General features: G+C 44.2%; 1 protein-coding gene across 1 annotated transcript; it reads left to right on the top strand.

Moving 5' to 3' along the window:
• Positions 1-14,319: 14,319 nt before the first annotated feature.
• LOC309361619 (G-protein coupled receptor 12-like) lies at positions 14,320-22,243 on the top strand. Its single transcript, XM_081896682.1, has 3 exons — positions 14,320-14,579; positions 16,756-17,873; positions 18,579-22,243. The coding sequence occupies exons 2-3, from the start codon at positions 16,758-16,760 to the stop codon at positions 18,645-18,647; spliced, it is 1,185 nt and encodes a 394-aa protein (XP_081752808.1). The 5' UTR covers positions 14,320-14,579; positions 16,756-16,757; the 3' UTR covers positions 18,648-22,243.
• Positions 22,244-23,861: the final 1,618 nt, after the last annotated feature.

Here is a 23,861-nt window from a genome sequence, read left to right as displayed (position 1 = left end):
CTCCAGGTGGATCACGTTTGATCAAAACTCTCCACTATGACCTGTCCATCTTGGGTGGCCCTGCACGGCATAGCTCATAGCTTCTCTGAGTTATTCAAGCCCCTTCGCCACGGCAAGGCAGTGATCCATGAAGGGGCCTTAATCCTTACCAGTGTATAACATAGCTCTGTACAGGTTCTGCCCTGTCCTCAAGACACATGGCCTGGGCCCTTTCAGATTTGCCATTGCAATCACAGTGGATCCTTGAAGCAGAATTGATTGATTGCACACCATTACTCAAATCAGTTTTGGTTCTGTAACCATAAACATCAGACCACCTTCCAAAGGCATTTCTCTCCAACTCACCATGTGAGAAGCGCAGCTGCACTGCTGGAGGCCTCCTAGCATTGCTAAATGTCAAGAACTCAAAACATTGATAGCGGAGAGAAAAATGAAGCGCTCACACTATTTTTGGATGGGGTGAGGTGCTTCTGTAATTTTTGCATTCCAAAAGCCACATTCCCCCTGTGAAGCCCAGGAGTTTGTATTAACTCTCCACGGCAAGTCCATTCTGCTTTCAGAACTTGCACTGTCAAGATCTGTAGCTGATTCCTCTGTGTTCCTCCTCTCTCTGCTTGAATACTCTCGATGCCAAGTGCAGGTGAGGTATACTTGTCGGCTGTCACTATTTTGGGGTGAGATTCAATCCCATACCATCAACTGGTATCCTCCAGGAAATAGGAAATGTGGGCATTGTATTACATAAATTCCAACCCTACCTTCAGGACCAAGTCCAGAGAGCAGCTCCACTCTGACTGCTCCCCAGGCCACTCTTTTGCTGCTCTGCATGGGTAGGCGTGGGACTCTGCTAGGGATGTGGGGGTGATGATACTGCTCTTTGCCAATTAGTAGTAGTAGTAGTAGTACCCTTTCCATCTGACTGGGTTGCTCCAGTCACTCTGGGCGGCTTCCAACATATATAAAAGCACAATAAAACATTACATATTAAAAAGCCAAGGACCCAAGGGACAGAGAGGGGGGCTGATACAGCTCCTTGCCAAAGGTGCAAGGGAGCCTGGTTTGCCTCTAGAGAGTAGCATCGGTAGAGTGCTTTTTGCTCCCCCCTCACTCCCCAGTGGCAACAATATGGGGTGCCACAAGGATCTATCTTATCTCCAGTGCTATCTTCATGAAGTCACCAGGAGCAGTCATTTGCAGTCAGCTCTACTTCTCTATAACATCTGAATCAGGAGAGGCTGTGCAGTCCCTGGATGCAATGGTGAAATGTATGAGTAAAAACAAGCTGAGCTGGAATCCTGGCAAGACAAAGGAAGTGTGGGTGAGTAGCTCTCAGATCCAAGAAATTGGTCAGTTGCACAGGACTGCACTTCCCCTGAAGGAGCAGGCTCTCAGTTTGCGTGTGCTTCTGGATTAAGCCCTGTCACTGGGGGGTTCAGGTAGCCTCAGTGACTGGACGTTCCTCTCACCAATTGTGATTGGTTTCCTGGACAGTGAAAGCCTTGCCACACTTCATGCACTGGTTACTTCAAGACACAGGTGGCGCTGTTGTGTAAACCACCAAGCCTCTTGGGCTTGCCAACTGGAAGGTCAACAGTTCGAATTGGTGCAATGGGGTGAGCTCCCATTGCTTTGTCTCAGCTCCTGCCAACCTAGCAGTTCGAAAGCACACCAGTGCAAGTAGATAAATAGGTACTGCTGCAGTGGGAAGGTAAACAGCATTTCCGTGCACTCTGGTTTCCATCACGGTGTTCCGTTGTGCCAGAAGTGGTTTAGTCACGCTGGCCACATGACCCAGAAAGCTATCTGTGGACAAATGCTGACTCCCTTGGCCTGAAAGCAGAGATGAGTGCCGCAACTCCATAGTCACCTTTGACTAGATTTAACCATCCAGGGGTCCTTTATCTTTTACTTTACCTTTACTTCAAGACTGGATTACTGCAATATGCTTTATGCAGGGCTTCTCTCATGCTTGATCTGGAAGCTGCAGTTAGTGCAGAATGTTGCTCCACAATTGCTGATAGAAGTGAGACCTTGTCAGCATATATTACCTGTGCTCAGAGGTCTGCATTGTTTGCCAATTTTCTACCAGGCCAGGTTCTAGGTGTTACTATTGGTATATAAAGCTCTTAACAACTTGCAACCAGTTTATCTCCAAGATTGCCTTACCCCACCCCACTCAACCACTTCAATTGGCAGAATTGGCACTACAACAGATGCCGCATAATAACCTTCTATTTTTGTAAGAACTTGGTCCTTTAGTGTGGCAGCACCTATCCTTTGGAACTCCCTGCCTATTGAAGGATGGGGGAGGGGTGTTATGTGTTTCTATGTTGTGTTTTTAAGTTATGAACCATTCTGAGATTCATGGCTGAAGGGCGGTATACAAATTTTAATAATAATAATATAGATATAGATGATATAGATATAGATATCAAAGTGCCTTTTTTAGTTAAGGTGAGCAGCAAAATAAATAATTACTAAGTTGGTATATAGGTAGATAAAGGTAAAAAAGGTGCTCCATCATAATAAAGTTCAAAATCCTATATTTTATATATAAAAAATTAGCAACTGTATAGCCAATAACATAAGACTTGGCATACAAGATTTACTGTAGATTCCGGCGTTTTAGGCGACTGGGCGTATAAGATGACCAGTCTTATACGTGGCAGCTTCGCTGGGCAGCGGCTGTAGGTGGTGGTCTCCACGGCAGGAGGAAGCTGCTTGGTGAAGCTGCCCAACGATGCTAAGCCGGCTTCGCTGGGTGGCTTCCTTCTAGCGCGGAGTGGAGCCTGCCGCCCACAACCCACTGCAGCTTCAGCAGCTTCGCTGGGCAGCAGCAGTGGGTGGCGGGCTCTGCGCTGGGAGACCCAGCATATAAGACAACCCCCAACTTTTTAGAGGATTTTCCGCAGTTAAAAAGTCGTCTTATACGCCAAAACCTATGGTACTTCAAGGGGTCTACAAACCTGCAAATTCCAAATTGTGCCCCCCTCCATGCTGTAGTTAACAGCAGCTTAGAAAGTGCTGCGAATTCACACTTTGGCACTTTAACTCCATTGTTTAATCATTTTTATACTATATCTACAATTTTGGTGAAAATTTTATTCAGGAAAATGAGGAATGGGGACTCCTAATCATTGTCCCAAGATATTAAAAAGGCAAGAAAGATGATCCTGCCAACTGCAGACCAATCAGTCTTCTTAACATAATAAGTAAACTGGATGCAAGTGACCTAAAATGGAAATTTCAAGACTGGCTACTTCTAAGAAAATATACTTGCAGATGAACAAGTGGGATTCAGAGAAGGATGCCCAACCTTTGACCAAGGCTTAGTTCTCCAACACCTAATAGAGAAGTACTCATCTAGTAATACTGTCTCTCTCTATGTGGCCTTCATCGACTTCAGAGCAGCCTTCAACTCCATCTCCAGAATAAAGCTATGGGAAAAACTGGAGACTTCCACACTTGACAGACGCTTGCTATATTTAATACGCACACTACATGAAGGGACCTTGCTGAAAGTGCCTTGTTCCCTCCAGGGACATCTATCCAACGCAATAGAGACCGAGAAGGGAGTCAAGCAAGGATGCATATTGGCCCCATCTTTATTCAATTTTTATACAATTGATATGATTCACCTCCACAATATGAATTTCCACCCTCCAAAACTCACAGGAAAGCATATTCCGGTGCTGCTTTATGCAGATGACGTAGCAATCCTCTTGAGAACACTGGCAGCATATTGCAAGGAGGGCCTATTGGAGCTCAATTACCAGAAAACCAAAATTGTGATTTTTGCCAAGAGGCCCAAACCACATGCATGGTACATCAATGGTCACAAGATCGAGCAGGTCACCTGCTTCAAATACCTGGGTACAGCCCCACATTCCTCGGGAAGCAGAAAAGCCCACGGCGACTACATTGCAGGGAATGCCCACAGAAGCACAAATGCTATCCTCAGGTACCTCAGGTGGACACGATATACCTACAGCCCTCAAATTGTTTGAGGCTAAATTGATTGCACAGCTGTTATATGGTCTTCTACAAGTGCCTAAACATGTCTCCAATGCTACCATATGTAGGGCATAAGAATTCATTCATTTTTTCTTCTTCAAAATATACTCCGGTCCCCCACAAGGTCTGAGGGACAGTGGATTGGTCCCCTGCTGAAAACGTTTGCTGACCCCTAACCTATTCATTCAGTTATGGAATAAGATCGTAAGGTAAAGGGGTAAAGGGTCCATTAGGTCCAGTCGTGACCGACTCTGGGGTTGCGGCGCTCATCTCGCTTTATTGGTCAAGGGAGCCTGCATACAGCTTACGGGTCATGTGGCCAGCATGACTAAGCCGCTTCTGGTAAACCAGAGCAGCGCATGGAAACGCTGTTTACATTCCCGCCAGAGCGGTACCTATTTATCTACTTGCACTTTGATGTGTTTTCGGACTGCTAGGTTGGCAGGAGCAGGGACCGAGCAACGGGAGCACACCCTGTCACGGGGATTCGAACCACCGACCTTCTGATCAGCAAGTCCTAGGCTCTGTGGTTTAACCCACAGCGCCACCCGTGTCCCTGGAATAAGATAGTGTTGTGCAATTGTTAGATAAACACACCAGCTTATTTGGAAACCTGCAACAGGGTCATGGAGAATGCACTCCACAACCACATATGCACCAGGGGTGGACCTTGGTAATATGGCGCCCTGGGGCAGACCAAAATTGCCCCCCATGCCATCCCAAAGCCACCTTCCCAAAGCTGGCTAAGTGAGGTGCCCACTTTGGGAAGGAGATGTGAGACTCCAGCAGGGTCCTAGCCTCCCCACCTCCTTCTCAAAGCTAGGCAAGTACTAACTAGGCTTTGGGAAGGAAGGAGGACTCTAGAACCTGTCAGAACCCTCACATCTTCTTCTCAAAGCCCAGGACTTACTAGGCTTTGGGAAGGAGATGAGAAGGTACTCCCTTGTCCCTTACACCCTGTGCAGGGAACCCGGTTATTCAGCCCGAAATCCGCCTCTGTCTATACCCTCAAATACCCTACTCTATGCTGCAGCCCCTTCACTATGCTCCACACACACTGAATCCCCTATGAATACCCGAAACCACTACGCCCTGCAACTCTCTCTCTTTCTCCCACAGATACCCACCCCATACTGCAGCTCCATTCTGACTCAAATGGGGGTGATGCCTCTTCCAAGATAGCACTTGACAGTTACAGTTTGTCCAATTAAATGTTTTAACTGATTGACCTAGCCAATTAATTAATTGACTGAAAACACAATCCTCCACACAGTTCCCTGGGAGTAGAACCGTTGAACTCAGTTAGATATATTGCGCTGCAAAGCTGCGACTCAAATGCTGTCATAGAAACAGGAAATAAAAAGGGGAAACCCCCTGCAGTAGTGTAACCCAGGGGTCAGGGGCTTTTCCCACCTGGAGCCACATTTCCTTCTAGGCACCAATCTAGGGGCTGCATGCCAGTGGTGGGCAGAGTTAGAGGCAAAAGTGGGTGGGGCAGCCAATGTACAATTCACCTCTGTACAAGAAGGCTGCTGTCTACACAGATTCACATACCCCCTCCCTCTCCTCCATCCAGACAAGTGGGACTTATGCCTTGTTCTATTTCCAAACATGATCTTGACAGCTTTCTGTTATTATGCCATCCATTATGTTATGTGATTGTATGCCACTGTGATAGTAAAGAGGAGCTTTCTCTTAGGAAAGTGGCTGTGATGAATGCCAGCACACTGTGAACAGCATTTCTGAAGTGTGTATGTGCTACCCAGGCCACCCAGTAGCAAAAGACTATTTTAAAACCAGGATCATTAACAAAGGGATTTATTTTTTTTACTCCCCAGGAATTGCAGGAATGGATTCTTATAATGGCATGTGGTCATGTCACATGGCAATAAAAAGCCTTTGTTGCCATCCTTGAGCAGTTTGCCCTGACATGCTTGGATTTTATGAATGAGCAACACAGCATCCAACTTCAGTATCCCATTGTCATGTTGTCTATATTTCTCTTTCTCTCTCTCCCCCCAACAATCAGCTCTTTAAAGGTCTCACTCAGCTCTAAATTACCTCTCAACAGTCATCTTATCGCCAGCAACAATGGATCACCAGAATCACAAACCCAGAAATTCAACAATCCTGTGCTAATTCTGGTCTCACAGCAATCTGAGCAACATGACCCAGGACCAACATGCCATACAAAGTGATATAAATCTTTGCAAATGCAAATGCCACATCTTCTCAAAGCGGTCATTGTCTGCCAACAACATCTACTATAGTGGTACCTCAGATTACATACGCTTCAGGTTACAGACACTTCAGGTTACAGACTCCGCTAACCCAGAAATTGTACCTCGGGTTAAGAACTTTGCTTCAGGATGAGAACAGAAATCATGCTCCAGTGGTTCAGTGGCAGCGGGAGGCCCCATTAGCTAAAGTGGTGCTTCAGGTTAAGAACAGTTTCAGGTTAAGAACAGACCTCCAGAACGAATTAAGTTCTTAACCCGAGGTACCACTGTATTTGTATAGGGTAGACTTCCCCAAACATTGAGGATGATTGGAGTTATCATCCAAAACATGTGAAGGAGAGGTTTGGCGTAGGCCAGCTTCAGAAACGGGTCAAATCCTAGTTGTAGAATTTGATGAGACTTCCTTATCAGAAGGAAGACCCCAGCATGTGCTGCAGCATGAACCAGGACTGGATGAAGATAAGTCACCAAGAGTGAACACCAGAAACCATACTCCAAGAATTTGCTCCAACTGGACACATTCCCAGCTTGGGACACTTCCATCATCACAGGAAACTAAAGAACATGGACTACAAGGAGTCTGAACGAATGTGTAGACTTGTTTGGAAACATGAGGCATCCCTTGTCAGATTCCTACTTGACAGGGGGAACCATGTCCAGTCAGGATCAGAACCTCACTAATACATCAGGATGAGTGAGTCAACCAAGCTGACTACATAAACCAGGGAATGGGGAACCTAACCCTCTATATGTCATTGGACTACAGCTCCCATCATCCCTGACTGGCTGGGAAGAAGCTGGAGTCTAACAACACCAAGTGGACTGCAGCTTCCTCAACCCTGACATAAACCCTCAGTTACTGCTTGGAGACTTCTGGTGCCATGGCCTCCATAGATCTACTCAATAGATTTATTCTAGGCTACGGACTGAAACCACATGAAGGCACATTTATTTATTTAATAAAAAAAATTACACCACTTGTAAAAACAAAAAACTTAAAGTGGTTTACAAAAAAAGGCAAAGCATTAAGATGAATTAGCAACAATAATGTAAGACTTTCCAACAGTTAAAATGGCAATAAAATAAAAACAGCTTAACCAACTTTCAGTACCAACTTTCTTAACACCTGTGTTAAGCTTGCCTGTGTTTAGCTTGCCTAAACAAAAAATGTTCGTAGGAGGTGCTGAAAGTGTACAGTGGTACCTTGGGTTACATAAGCTTCAGGTTACATACGCTTCAGGATACAGACTCTGCTAACCCAGAAACAGTGCTTCAGGTTAAGAACTTTGCTTCAGGATGAGAACAGAAATCGGGCTCCGGTGGCGCGGCAGCAGCAGGAGGCCCCATTAGCTAAAGTGGTGCTTCAGGTTAAGAACAGTTTCAGGTTAAGAACGGACCTCCGGAACGAATGAAGTACTTTACCTGAGGTACCACTGTACTGTACAGTGAAAGTCCTGTCTTATATCAATGAGGCCTTGCTGAAGCTAAGCAGGTCTGGATCTGTTCTGTGCCTGGATGGGTGACTGCTTGGGAACCATATGAGTGCTAGCTTGGGTTCCATGGCATGGAAGAGTGGTGGGAAAGGATATAGTATAATATACTATGTAGATTAAAAAAACAAAACCTTCTGGAGAACTTTTCCCTTTCTAGGCCTTTTGACTGCTGATGGTGCAAGACACCTTCCTCACCTGATGTATTTTGTGCACGTGGCTAGACTGTCCCCTATGCTACCTGGAAAACTAAGAGGGACCATGGAGGACGCTTTTTAGCCTGTATGGTTTTCACTCTTAGCTGTACCAGATCCAGTCTCTGCTTAGCAAAAACTGCCAGTTGTTTCTGACTGTGCCAGATTGTGATGCCTAAATGTGTCGGAATGAGAAGAGAGATGTGTCAGAAAGAGAGAGCCTCTCTTGAGGAGGCAGATGGTTAAAGTGACATGTTTCTGCAAGAGTTGCTTAATATAAACATGTTCTTGGTAATCCTTTGAATCTATCCCAGTGAGTTTGGACTGAAAACTGCACACCGCTGCTTGGGGGTGGGGAGATTCACTTCTAGCAACTAATTAGCTTATATTATTCCTCTTCTGCATTCTTAAAATATTTAGTACACAGTGCTGATTACTATGCACCCCAGTGTATCAGATGAAAATATAGGAATTGCAGCCTTGCAGTGTTTCGTCACCATTCTAATATGCCCAAGAGAGAGCTGTGCCATACAATCTAAATTAAATTCACACGCAATAAAAGGAAAATAACTGTGTTGATCTATAAAAGAATTTCCAAAATCCATGTTAAGGCAATACTTTTATTTAATCAACCCAAATGCTATAACAATAGGACACAAGATTTTGAGTTCTGCAGAACTCTGTTACTTTTATTTACCATCTAGTTCTAGTAATATGAATTTTGAAATTCACACAGATTTCCCATTGCATCATTTCCTTACATGTGAAACTGTGAGCAAAGTTTCTTACTAAACCTTTGGCAGGAACTGGCAAACAGATCAAATTAAACAACTTAGCAGGCTACTCATGTGGGACATTATTGCAGTCAAACCAACAAATCATGTTTTGCCAGATGGGCACATGAAGGGGCTCAAGCTTACAATGCTTTCCTATAAAACTTGCTAGAGAGAACTCTCTGAAATCACTTTCTTTTTCTGCCTTGGCAGAAAGCTGTAACACCACATACTTCCTTCCAGCTTGGCTTCCAAGCTGGCCACCTGTACATGTCTGAAGTCTGTAGCTCAGACACTATTTTTGAACTTACATTTTGTACTTTTGTAACTTAGATAGTACTGTGGATGCTTAGGTTGCAAACGTGATCCGTACAGGATGCACGTTCACAACCCGCAGCGTTCACAACCCGCAGTGGCGCATTTGCGCATGCGCGGGTTGCGATTTGGCACTTCTGTGCATGCACAAAAAGCGATTTAGTGCTTCTGCACATGCGTGATCACCAAAACCCGGAAGTAACCCATTCCAGTACTTCTGGGTTTCGGTGGGTGTGTAACCCGAAAAAATGCAACCTGAAGCGGCTGTAACCCACGGTGAGACAGACTGTAGTTATAAACCTGCTTTCATTTTGTTACTGTAACTCCTGCTTTAAGACCTATATCATGTAAGTAAATAGTTCTTTTATTTCTTCATGAAACAATGTGTGTGATTGATGTTCTTAAAAGGGGGGAAAAAGTAATACCAGGGGAAATCCTGACTGCTTCAGAGCATCCTGGATTGTTTTTTCTAGAATGTCGAGTCAACCTTGTCTTAGCTTCTAAGTTTAAGCTGCAAAGGATGGTACTCTGCTGATCTTACTCACATGAGCTAGGATAATAACTAAACAATACATCCTCTCCTAGTGTCCCAATCCATTCCTACAATGAAACTATGCCCCAGAACTTAGCATTGCCCCTCCTTCAATATAGCCTTGAAATCCACTTGCATAGGATGGTACATCCATTTTCAAAACATTATTCATGTTCCAATTCATTTTCAAGTAAGGAAATAAAACCCACTAGAGTTGCAGCCCTACGTATTTGTTGTAATTAAAAACATCCATAATGCTTCCTCAAAGGCAGCATTTTCATACATCCTTTGTTATTTAAATGCATATATCTATCATCTATCTATCATCTATATCTATCTATCATCTATCTATCATCTATCTATCTATCATCTATCTATCTATCTATCTATCTATCTATCTATCTATCTATCATCTATCTATCTATCTATCATCATCTATCTATCTCTATCTATATCTATCTAATCTATCTATCATCTATCTATCTATCTATCTATCTATCTATCATCTATCTATCTATCTATCTATCTATCTATCTATCTATCTATCTATCATCTATCTATCTATCATCTATCTATCATCTATTATCTATCTATCTATCTATCTATCTATCTATCTATCTATCTATCTACCATCTATCTATCATCTATCATCTATCTATCTATATCTATCTATCTATCTATCTATCTATCTATCATCTATCTATCTATCTATCTATCTATCATCATCATCTATCTATCTATATCTATCTAATCTATCATCTATCTATCATCTATCTATCATCATCTATCATCTATCTAATCTATCTCTATCTATATCTATCTAGCTATCTATCTATCAATCAATCATCTATCTATCTATCTATCATATCATATATCTATATCTATATCTATATCTATATCTATCTATCTATCATCTATCTATATCTATCATCTATCTATGTAATCTACCATCTATCTATCTATCATCTATCTATCATCTATCTATCTATCATCTATCTATCTATCTATCTATCTATCTATCTATCTATCTATCTATCTATCTATCATCTATCATCTCTATCATCTATCTATCTACCATCTATATCTATCTATCTATCTATCTATCTATCTATCTATCTATCTATCTATCTATCATCTATCTATCTATCTATCTATCTATCTCATCTATCTATCATCTATCTATCATCTATATCTATCTATCATCTATCTATCATCTATCTATCTATCATCTATCTATCTATCTATCTATCTATCTATCTATCTATCATCTATCTATCTATCTATCATCATCTATCTATCTCTATCTATATCTATCTAATCTATCTATCATCTATCTATCTATCTATCTATCTATCTATCTATCTATCTATCTATCATCTATCTATCTATCTATCTATCTATCTATCTATCTATCTATCATCTATCTATCTATCATCTATCTATCATCTATTATCTATCTATCTATCTATCTATCTATCTATCTATCTATCTACCATCTATCTATCATCTATCATCTATCTATCTATATCTATCTATCTATCTATCTATCTATCATCTATCTATCTATCTATCTATCTATCATCATCATCTATCTATCTATATCTATCTAATCTATCATCTATCTATCATCTATCTATCATCATCTATCATCTATCTAATCTATCTCTATCTATATCTATCTAGCTATCTATCTATCAATCAATCATCTATCTATCTATCTATCATATCATATATCTATATCTATATCTATATCTATATCTATCTATCTATCATCTATCTATATCTATCATCTATCTATGTAATCTACCATCTATCTATCTATCATCTATCTATCATCTATCTATCTATCATCTATCTATCTATCTATCTATCTATCTATCTATCTATCTATCTATCTATCATCTATCATCTCTATCATCTATCTATCTACCATCTATATCTATCTATCTATCTATCTATCTATCTATCTATCTATCTATCATCTATCTATCTATCTATCTATCTATCTCATCTATCTATCATCTATCTATCATCTATCTATCATCTATCTATCATCTATCTATCTATATCTATCATCTATCTATCTAATCTACCATCTATCTATCTACCTATCTATTATCTATCTATCATCTATCTATCTATCTATCTATCTATCTATCTATCTATCTATCATCTATCTATCATCTATCTATCTATCTATCTATCTATCTATCTATCTATCTATCTATCATCTATCTATCTATCATCTATCTATTTATCTATATCTATCATCTATCATCTATCTACCATCTATCTCACACAATGTGCAAGTGATACTTCCAGAGATGAAGCAGAATAAAGCTATCAATGGCTACTAGCCATTATAGCTATGTACTACCACCTCCAGTGTCAGAGGCAGGGTACCGCTAAATGCCAGTTGTTGGGAATCACAAGTGTTGTGCTCATGTCCTGTTTGTAGGCTTCCCAGAGGCATCTGGTTGGCCACTGTGAGAGCTGAATTAGATGGACCTTTGATTCAGCAGGGGTCTCAAGTGGCTTAACTTGAAAGAATGTGCATTATCCTTAGCTTGGAGGCCCTGGGACACTGTAGCCCTGGAAAGCATCTTGGACTTTCTATTGGGGTGGCCCAACTTTGGGTTACCCACTTAAAAAAGAATAACAATCCTAGCCATCTCAAATATCTGAAGGGCTGTCACATGGAAGATGGAGCAAGCTTGCTTCCTCCTGTTCTGAAGGGTAGGACCCGAACCAATGGATTCAAGTTACAAGAAAGGAGATTCCAGCTAAACATCAGGAAGAACTTTTGGGCACTGTGAGCTGTTTGACAGTGGAACAGTCTCCCTTGGAAGGTGCTGGACTCTCCTTTCTTGGAAGTTTTTAAGCAAAGGTTGGGTGGACAACTGTCATGGATGCCTTAGTTGAGATTCCAGCATTGCAGGGGGTTGGACTAAATGACCATCAGAATCTCCTCCAGCTCTATAATTCTAATATTCTATGTTAGCAAAATCGACAAAGTGTCTTGTGGCACTTTAAAGACTAGCATGTTTATGATGGCATAAATGTTTGTGGGCTACAATCCACTTCATCAGATGCATAGTGTTATCTTGAGTTGCAGATACATATGTACATAATTTGTGGAGGGTGGGGTGAGGTCATAGCTCAGTTGTGGAGTATCTGCCTTGCAAACAGAACATCCCAGGTCCAATCTTCATGGACATCTTCAGGCAGGGTTGGCATCAGGGCCAGCCCTGGAGGTTTTACCAATCAAGGCAAAACATAAAATGGTGCCCTCCTCATCCACTCCCACATTTGCTGGCAAGCAGCATGCTCTTGGGGGACCTGAATCTGCTGCCCTTTCCAGCTGCCCCTAGCCTGTTGCCAAAGGTAATTGCCTCACTGAGCTTCATGGGTGGGAGAGACTCCTGCATGAAATCCTAGAAAGCCACTGTCAGTCAGTGTAGGCGATATTGAACTAGGTGGGTGTGATAACCAGCCTCATATAACCAACCTGCTTAATTAAGTCTAATCCATGATGGGGTTCATAATGTAAAGTAAGCTGTCCTGCCAGGCTTAGCTCACCATGGGAGGGACTAGGTCATCAAATATTTCTTCACGCCCCCCCCCCCAGTCTACCTGAGAAGTTCAACATGTGAAGAGGTCTGAGGAGGTCTGAGAAGAGTTTGTAAATAAACCATTTTTATCTTACTAAACATGTGACCTTTCTTTTCCTATGCTGGAGGAAGAGGGGACTATTTTGGAACTCTCTCAGAAAGACATATATCAAAGGTATAACAGCCTATATTTCCATGCTTTACTTTGCTGCATATTTGGGGTTCTCTCACCAAAGAGTACTTGCCCCAAACTTGGCTCTTGGCATCCAGGGAATTATTCTTTTGTACCATTCTTTTCCTTGCCACAAACATAGTGGATCAGTAGTCTGACTTGGTAAAAGGCAGTTTCCTATGTTCCTGTGTGTGTGTGCACGCATGCACATGTGTGCTCATGCATGCAAAGAGTGAGGCTAAAGTGAAATGAGATGCAAACAAGTACAGACATATTTGCATAGTTAGCTGTGGTCATACACAACAAGCAATTGTGCCAGTAACACAAACATCCTGGCATGGTAAGCCAATTAACACATGCAGCGTGATTTTAAAAATCCACAATATTTGTTCAGTTACCTAATTATTTATACTTTTCTACATCACATTTTCCTCTGACCTTAATATTTATAATGTCTCTAGCATGCATTTGTTTATATACTTGCAACTCAGTATAGCACTTCATGCATTGGAGGTCTTTGTGCCATAACACAGGTTCTAGTCTTTAAACTGCCACAAGACTGTTGCTATTGTTTAAGCAGTGCTTAACGCTCTTAGGTTGCTCTCCTCATCCCCATCAGTATCTCGGGTCCCTGCAGCTCGATCTAATTACACAACATCCATCCAGGTGCAGTTGAGCCCCAGAAGTCATCACCAGCTCGCATCCATCCTCCGGTCAAAATAATAATGATAATAATGAATTCTTTTTCATGTTCATATTGTGTCGTTCTGCATTTCATACCGGAGAGACCTTGCAGGCTTCTCTTCGCTCAAAGCGAAGATGTGAAGCACCTGACCTTGGGAAAAGGAGGCGGGTCTCGGCAGCCTTATGAATGAAATTCCAGAGGACGAGTGTGTATGCGCGCTCGCGCGAGAGTGTGTTTATATCATCGCCGGTGCGTATCTTGGAGAAAAGGAGAGGAGGAGCTGAGCTAGTGTGAGAAAGCTCCTCGTTGTTATTCTGATCACAGGCTCCTCTGATTCACAGACTTGGAGCCGATCGTGAATATAAGAGAAGACTTTTGACGTCAGAGTAGAGAGATATCAGCAGACCCAAAGGGGGAAAAATATTAAGAGCAACTCGGCTGGCAGAGACCTGCCAGTGTTATTAGCCATGTAAACCACAGAAGGAAGCCTTAATTCCGAGGACTGAGAAGGATTTAGCAGGGAGCTCAGCTGACCAAAGAATTGGAAACCAAGGTACAAACAACAACTGGGGAGGTGGGGAATTGCATGCCTGTTTCTGAACGTCGCCTGGGGTTTACCTGATTCCTTCCCCACCTACACATTCTTCCATCCCGCAGTGGGCTTGGAAAGCGGGAGGCGGAGGGTGTTCGCGTTGCATGGAACAATGAAACCAGCCCAACGGCTTGGCTACTGTTTTCTAAATTGTTCTTTGGTGGGCTCTGTTAAGTTGTATTATGGGAGCAGCCACAAGAGTCAAAAGCAGCGGCTGCAGTAGCAGCACAGACCAAACGCCCAAAGGGTGACCTTTGAATGGCTCTCGGGTTCTTTGTTCACAGCGCTAAAACCTGACAGTAGAGAGAAATGTGCACGGTGGTTGTAGAAGGAAGGGGTGATGGGTGGGAATACGTTGGAGTCTCACAGACTGGAAAGGTTGCGTGCGGGTAACTGTGTGATTGTGTCTGTGCGCGCGCGCGCTTGGTTTTTTTGGTTTTTTTCGCGGCAGCTGAGCTTCTGCGGTTGTTCGCAGGCGGCTTGTGTCATTCCCCAAAAAAGGAGGGGTCGGGGCGGGAACTGCAAATTAAACTGGCTTCGCTTCGGTGCGGCAGTCTAAGGGTAGCTGGATGCGTTATGAACGAAATTTGAGTGAGAAGGTGCTTTGGAATCATGCAAATAGATATCCGGAGAGGACTAGACTACAAATTATATCTGCCTATATATATAGCTAATTAGAGAGCGATAATTCTTTCCCATTCGAGTCAAAAGGTATTATTATTATTATTATTATTATTATTATTATTATTATTAGCTCTGGGAAAGACCAAGCCAAGAAATTCTAGCCCCGCTATATAACGCTATGTAAATCATCGGTGTCCCATTTTCCTTCCCTCCCCACCATGTAGCCGCAGCACCCAAAATACAACTGATGATGCAAGCGCCTCTGCATCCTAACAGTGTGTGTGGGGGGGGGGGGTAGGAAACATTTTGGATGCACAACATGGCACTCTGATTTTGCTCATTTTTGTGAGGGGCATGAGCGGCAGGGAATGGAGATAATTTACAGTAAATTAAAAATACTCACTACCCCGAAAATCAGCAGTCCTCCTACGAAGGACTCTTCACCTGGGGTTTTGGGAGAGGAAGTAACCAAGCAGGTTACACTCAGCTAAGTCTGCACGCCCAGACATACGCCCAGATTACTGGTCACTGTATGCAGGGAGGGGACTGGTTTTTCCTTTTGCAAAGGTGCCCTTTTCAAAGCTGCTGTTGTGTTCCCGCGAGTGCCTCTGGCGTCTGGCTCCGGAGTTTTTAGGGTAACAGCTTTTAATACAGGCTGAGGAGAGCGTCGTCTTCTGTGCCTCCACTTTCGTGGCTCGGAACCGATGTGTGTTTCCTGGGGCAGAGAAGCTAGGGAGCATCCACGCTGATTATAAGATGCCTTCTCAGCCGCAGGGTTAAAGGCTGATGGTTCCTTTCGTTGGCAATGGGACGGGGTGGCTGGTTTGGTGTCAAATCCAGGTGGAATTGACATTCCCTACCCCGCCTCCCCATCCCCAGAAATGGGACTGGGATATATTGGGTCATAGGAACAAAGGCATCTGCTTTCCATTGGTGATGGATCTCCAGGGTTGCCGGCCTTTCCTAGCCCTGTCTGGAGATGCGGGAGTTTGAGCCTGGGACTTCTGCATGCAAAGCAGATGCTCTACCACTGAGCAAAGTTACTTCCCCATGCATACGGAGCTGCCGTTACATGGAGTCAGGTGCTGACCACTGGTCCATCTAACTCAGTATCGTCCTTACTGTCTGGAAGCGGCTCTCCGGGATTCCGGACAGGGATTATCTCCCAGCTATACCTGGAGATGCTAGGGATTGAAGCTGGGGCATGCTCTAGACAAAGCAGGTGCTCTGTCGCGGAGCATCCTCTCCGTTCGAGTTTGAATGCACACTAGTGAAATCCAAACCTGAGCTCTGTGGATGCAAACACCGCTAATGGTCCTTCCCTCCTCCCTTCCACGTGCGGACCTGGGGGTGGGCGGGTGCCCACCATACTTGACACACGCACCCCAAACCCTGCCAGCTCCTCCTTGACCTTCCCCCAGGGACCGCCCGCCCCCCGCCCCCCGCTCCCCGCCCCCCGCCCTGCCTTCTCCCCTATAACTGTCTCCCGTTGCCTTTTTCTTCCACTCTTCAGTGATGCTCGGTCACCCTACAGCAGCCGCAGCAGCAACCATGGAAGAGCACTTGCTGATGCAGCAGCAAAGTCTGGAGCAGCAGCAGCAGCAGCAGCAGCAACTCTTAACGCTCCTCAACGCCTCCTCCCGGCCCTTCGCCAGCCTCTGGCCGCCGTCGGTCGCCTCTGCCACCACGGGGAGCCCTTTGGATCTGTCTCCGGCGTCAGGAGACAGCGGGGATGTGGCCGCGGCGGCCGTGGCGGTCAACCCGTGGGACATCGTGCTGTGCGCCACGGGCACCGCAATGGCCTGCGAGAATGCCTTGGTGCTGGCGGTGCTCTTCTACACTCCCGGTCTGCGCGCACCCACATTCCTGCTCATCGGCAGCCTGGCCCTAGCCGACCTGCTGGCCGGCCTGGGGCTCATCGTCAACTTCAGCGTGCAGTACCTGCTGTCCTCGCCAAGCGAGACTGCCCTGCTGAGCGCCGCCGGCCTGCTGATTACTGCCTTCTCCGCCTCAGTGTGCAGCCTACTAGCTATCACCGTCGATCGCTACCTGTCGCTCTACAACGCGCTGACTTATCACTCCGAGCGCACGCTGACCTTCACGGCCGCTATGCTGCTGCTTGTCTGGCTGTTCTGCCTGGGCGTCGGACTCCTGCCCCTGCTAGGCTGGAACTGCCTGCGGGAGCGCAGCACCTGCAGTGTCCTCCGGCCCGTTACCAAGAATAACGCCACTATGCTGGCCGTCGCTTTCCTGCTCATTTTCGCGCTGATGGTGCACCTCTACCTGCAGATCTGCAAGATCGCCTTCCGGCACGCCCAGCAGATCGCCATCCAGCACCAGTTCATCGCCACCTCTCAGGCCACCTCCACCCGCAAGGGGATCGCCACGCTCTCGGTCATCTTGGGCACCTTCGCCCTCTGCTGGATCCCGTTGGCCATCTATTCCCTGGTGGCGGACTCCAGCTACCCAGCCGTCTACACCTATTCTTTGGCCCTGCCGGCAGCGCTCAACTCGCTCATCAACCCCATCATTTATGCCTTCAGAAATCCGGACATCCAGAAATCCCTCTGGGTGGCCTGCTGCGGGTGCATCAGCTCCGGCTTCTCCTCTCGGCCCAGGACATCCAGCGACGTATGACAAGGGTCTATGGTTGCCTTTATGGTTTTGGAATCTTAGTTTCTCAATCTCTCTCTCTCTCTCTTTTCTTTCTTTCTTTCTTTCTTTCTTTCTTTCTTTCTTTCTTTCTTTCTTTCTTTCTTTCTTTCTTTCTTTCTTTCTTTCTCCCTCTCTCCCTCCCTCTCTCTCTTCTTTCTTTCTTTCTTTCTTTCTTTCTTTCTTTCTTTCTTTCTTTCTTTCTTTCTTTCTCCCTCTCTCCCTCTCTCTCTCCCTCTCTCTCTCTTTTTCTTTCTTTCTCTCTCCTTTCTTTCTTTCTTTCTTTCTTTCTTTCTTTCTTTCTTTCTTTTTATTCTCTCTCTCTCTCTTCTCTCTCTCTCTCTCTCTCTCTCTCTCTCTCTCTCTCTCTTTCTCTTTCTCTTTCTCTTTCTCCTCCTTTCCCCCTTCCTCGCCTTTGTATGATCCCCCAGCACCAGCAGCTGCAGCGGGGGGGGGGGGGGGAGGAGAGAAAACAAAACGGGGGAGGGGAGGGACCCCTACCCAACCTTCTTAGGAAAAGAAAGCAGGGTGTCAGTGTTAAGGCTCTCCAGATGGTTATTTTCTTATGCCTGTTTTTATTTTGATAAACCATACACAAGTAAGATGTGCCTGACATGCTCCCCCCCTCCCTCTCCCCGCAAGCGACCGGGCGATATTTTAATTTTATTATTTCTTTGTGTTTAGGGAGGGAGGCGTGGAGAAAGACTCGGACATTTGCCAAAATCTGTGGCCAATGTGGAACACCAAGTGTAAACTGCAAGATAATGTTTCAAAACATAACAAATCTTGTTCTGCTTTCTTCATTTACTTTTTTGCCTCTAAAATTTCTTCTTCTTTGATTGAAAGCAGGATTCTCAGGAAAGGCGTTTGCGGGGAGGGGGCGGGGGTATCTTCTGCTTTTTTTTTAAGTTGCCTGATTTTATTCTGCGGGTACAAGTTTTTTTTTTAAAAAATGGGTCATGTGAATTCTGCCTTTAAGTTTCTTTTAGTTAGTCGTGGAGACTGGAGCGTAAGAGGAGGTTTTGCCTTGACTCCGGGGTCTAGGGCAGCTCAGGGCTCTTCTCTGAATGAAGCACACTTTTTCGAAACAGGGTGTGAATGTAAGCGCGGGAGCAGGAAGCCAGACGCAAACAGTTAAATGTTTGTTTCCCTTTATTAATGTCGAATATAAAGATAGCAAAGCAAAACCAAAATTATAAACAGATAGTTTGCAGGAATATTTCCAGAGAAAAACGTGGGCTGCTCCGTTTGGAGTTTCCATTTTTATCCTAATCAAATTTTGACCCTCTATGCAATATCAATAGCCATTTAAAAAGAAATAAACCGAGACGTCGTGGGATGAGTGGAATCTGCCAGATTCCTTCTCATCCCAAAGACGTGTCAGCACCATCAGGACTGGACAGCTCCGCGGAAGTCGCAATCAAACAGTAAAATGCTACCCGCGTAGAGACTTATTTAAAAAGCACACAGGCTTCTGTTTTGAAAAAAAAAAAAAAAGATAGCGTGTAGTGTGGATTTATTAGCCCCGGGCAAAGGAGATGGGCCGGGTTGAGTCAGATAAAAATAACTGCCATTCCTCGTCATTGGCTCCCCACCTTCCCTCCAGCCCTCATAAAGATTGTACAACTCAACAACTCATGAGTTGACTGAGAAGGTTGAATGGCTGTTCCATTATCCTACTGTGGAGCCAGTACTCTAAAGGAGTCCACAGGAATGAACGCACCTTAAATTCGTGTATCACTGTGTGAGATTATAGAGTAACCATTTATTTCCTGCAAATTTCTTTATTTCTTTGGACTTAAAAGTGACCCCAGAGATAATTGGGGCTACACACACTGACCTAAAATGGAAAGGAAAGAGCAGATGTGGGAGAATAGGGTTGATATGATTAGGAAGCCCGGTTAGTTAACTTTAAGTTTTAAGGAAGATGAGAGGTACTACTCTGCAAAACTACCAACCCTATTTAGTAGGAGGGAAGGAGATGAGAGACTGGGGCCTTCAGCTTCGCCAGTCTTATTGTTCTGCATACCTGAAGCTACTAAAGTAACATGTCTTAATAGGCACTCTTTGCTAAACTCTTTTCCTCTATGTATGATGTCATTTGTGATGTGAAATCAGGCAGGGGGACATAAAGTGACCTTTATAATGGGGATGTAGCGTGGCCAAGAAAGGGAATGCAGTCGGGTCATTTAGGAAAGAGAATTAAAAGCCCTATGGAAGCATCAGTGAGATTAAGCCAGAAAACAATTGTGGTGATAGAGACTGCAATTCACCCAATGGCTTGCATGACTTACTTGTGACAGATGCAATCCTGCACCATTAAAGTTAAAAGGAACTTTGCTATTGATGACAATAGGAACAGGATTGTTCCTAAGTGTGTTGCTCTTCTGTGTATGTTTGTGTGTGTGTGTTTAGGTCAGCCAGCAATTTGAGGCTTAGATGTAGTAGACAAGATATAGCCACACAGAACATTATTTTCTTCTATTTTCTGCTATGCTGTATCTTCACCTTATGCATGCACACAAGTGCAAAAATGCAGAAATGTGTCTCTTATGTTTGAATAATTCCTTTTGTAGCACCCACAAGCAAATCCTCAATGATACTTATGTCAAAATTTTGATGCCTTTGACAGACTAGGTTTCAGCTGCATATATGCATATTTTTTGCTTTCCAGGATGTTTTTCTTGTGCCCAAATTTTGTGCAGACCTGCAATATTGCATCCCTGTGGTGTATGCATTGGTCAGACACATGCAAAAACAAAACCCAACCTCAGCTGAGTCAAGAAGATATTGCATCACTGTGGGAATCTCTGTTTACTTTACATTTTCATGTTTATTTGTTTTGTTCATAAAACTTATCCCAAAAATTACTTTGTGCAAACCAAGAGATTTGCTGGGTTACAACCTAGAAATGCAGTACAGCTCAGTCTGTGCACTGGTGTTTCCTTACTAATCCACACAAAAAATGCTAAGGGAAACCTATGCAGCAGATGTGGTTTGCCTTAGTAGGCATCCCTTTGTGAATGTAGCTACCCACCACCAAAAGAAAGATGCACAATTTTTAGATGGTTTTTAAAACCAGGTTACATAACACTTATCTGCTCTACATTTATTAATTCTAGTTTGATTAGCAACTCCTGAACATAAATGCATGAATTCTTTCCAACCACCACACCACTCCCTCCACCCCAACACCTTTATCTCCTTACAGGAATGTTGCTTTACACAGTTCATTCTTCGTTTTCTAAGTTGTATAAAAATAAAACTTTTGGGAAACTTGTGCATCTTACCTACCTGAAGGTCTTAGAAAGAAAAACACCTTTGACTTGAATGACTGTTGTAGAAGAGCTTAGTTGTGTACGCACACTGGAAATAGGTGTGATGTGGAAAGTGGGTGTTGTTGTATACAGATTACCCCTTATGGTATAGGTGGGAACTTCAGGCCTGGCCTTCAAATCTCTCCCTAGATTACACTTCTCACTAGCCCTGCTGCACACCCTTAATGTTTTTCTCTGGCTGGGATGTGTCCTAGAAACATAGAACTGTAGAGTTGGAAGGGACACCAAATGTCATCTAATCCAACCCCATGAAATCCAAGAATCTTAGCTAAAGAATCCCTGGCAGGTAGCCATCCAATCTTTATTTAAAAACCTCCAGTGAAGGAGAGTCCACCACTTGCCAAGGTAGGCTGTAACACTGTCAAATAAGTTCACACAGTCAGAATGTTTAGTTAGACTCTCCTTTCTTGTAATTTGTATCATTGAACTCTGATCATGCCTCTTGCTTGTCTTGACAGGATAGAGAGGGGTGTCTGAGTCTCTGTGTAGAAACAAGCAGAATGTAGAAAGGTAAAATTTGCATTTGTTCCTCCACTCACTTTTGCCTCAGGTCCCTCCAACAACCAGCATGGTCTCACTGTTTCCCTAGGGGCCAGTGAAAAGACAAAACAGTGTGGGGAAGCCATTCTTTGGCGCAAGAAGTGCTACTTGTTGAATGGAATGTCCACACGTTTACCCTCCAAAGAGATATAAATGTACAGCAATCATTCCATTTGGTGAAACCAAGTCCCTGCAATGCACTTTATAGATGAGTGGGGAAAAACAAAAAACCAATGCTATTATTGCACTGTATGGTGTATTAAACTGATACATTCATCTGTTAAGAGTAATTTATTTTTATTACTGTACATAAAATGCTAAAGTGATTTGTCAAAACGATACTTAAAATTATTTTTAAAAGAAGATTAAAGAGAGATGTTGACTTCTGGGGCATTGGCCCTGATATGTGCCAATATTCTTGTGTCTTTTGCTTTTTTAGATTTGTCTTAATAAATGTCAGCAATGATCTTGTGCTTGAGTCGTTTCCTTTATTATAAGGCTGCAGAGTGTGTGCCCCACAGCATCCAGTGTGGTCCATCAGCCATATAGAGTTACCTGCCAGGTGACTGACAACCTACACTGCTTCTGCAGGTCCATGCAAGCAAAAAACCCCAGGAAGTTTATCCTGCTCCCAGTAGGATATGTTCAGTTTTATGAGACACAAACTCCGTATGCCTGCCACAGAGTTTCCAGCCCAAGATGAAAATGTGACAGACTGAACTTGGGGCCTTTTGTTTGCAATCATATTCTCAACTATTGGTGAACTACAACCCTTCTGCCATCTCTGCCAGGGAGAGCCCTGTCTGTAAAGACAGCCCACTCTATGTTGAAGGCAGACAGCTGATTTTAACACACACATTCTGGTCAAATGCATTGCCTTATTTTCTTCAGAGGAGAGAAATGGCAGCCATTCTCTTGTATGGATTAGGCAGGTAGCCTTCAGCCCCTGCTGATCCCAGGGCATTTTTGGTGGGCAGATTATTTTCCATGGCCCCAGGGCTTTTTAGTCATTTTAGGCCATGGGCTTGGTGACAAGTGAGACTCAAACCCTAGGCCCCATGGCTTGGCCACAACAGAGCACACGGCAAAAAGACAGGACTCTGGAACAGCAGTAATTTATAAACTTGAAGTCAGTAGCATTTGATATGGGGTGGGAGCAGAAGGATGGTAATCCCAGGCCAATGATAGGTTACCTTGTTGTTGTTAGCATAGGCGCCGACTCCATGGGGCTTGAGGGGGCCCGAGCCCCCTCAAAAATTCATTTGGGGGGGCTCCGCCCCCCCAATAATCTCCGGCGCCCCTCCAGCAGAGCGCCATCGCCGCCCCTCCCCCAGCCCAAAATGCACAGGGAGGGGCGGGCTGCATGCCTCCTGCCCTCCCTCCCGAGCAAAAGCTCCGCCCAATTTCCTTTGGAGCTGATTAATAGGCGCAGCACGCTCTCCCCTATTCGCTCACGAGGAGGCGGCGCCACTTTATTTGCATATTCATGAGCTTATTTATTATTCATGAGCTTTCCCGGGCCCCCCCAATATTTTTTATAAGTCCGCGTCCCTGGTTGTTAGATTAGCAATTTCACTTATGAATGAAAAACTGTCAGGTGCATGATATCTGGGCCCACTGATTTGTTAGTTTTCAATCTGTTGATTTGCCAATGAGCCCTATAGGTTAAGAATATAAGAAGAGCTTGCTGGATCATGCCAATGGCCCATCTAGCTTTGTAGGTATAAGGATGTGGCATGTCTCCAGTTTTGTCAGAAGAGTGCCACACTTTGCACAGTGGGTTGAATTGCAGGCCACTGGAGTTCCTCACAATATGAGCTGGGGTGCAATCTGTCCAAACATAAAAAATAATTAAGCCCTACTGTTTCCAATAGGGACGTGGATGGTGCTGTGGGTTAAAGCACAGAGCCTAGAACTTGCTGATCAGAGGGTAAGTGGTTTGAATCCCCGTGATGGGGTGAGCTCCCATTGGTCGGTCCCTGCTCCTGCCAACCTAGCAGTCTGAAAGCAAGTCAAAGTGCAAGTAGATAAATAGGTACCACTCCAGCGGGAAGGTAAAAGGTGTTTCCGTGCGCTGCTCTGGTTCACC

Source organism: Podarcis melisellensis, assembly GCF_964234715.1.
Source record: "Podarcis melisellensis genome assembly, chromosome: Z".
Classification (NCBI taxonomy): domain Eukaryota; kingdom Metazoa; phylum Chordata; class Lepidosauria; order Squamata; family Lacertidae; genus Podarcis; species Podarcis melisellensis.
This window is presented reverse-complemented; position numbering and strand designations above follow the sequence as displayed.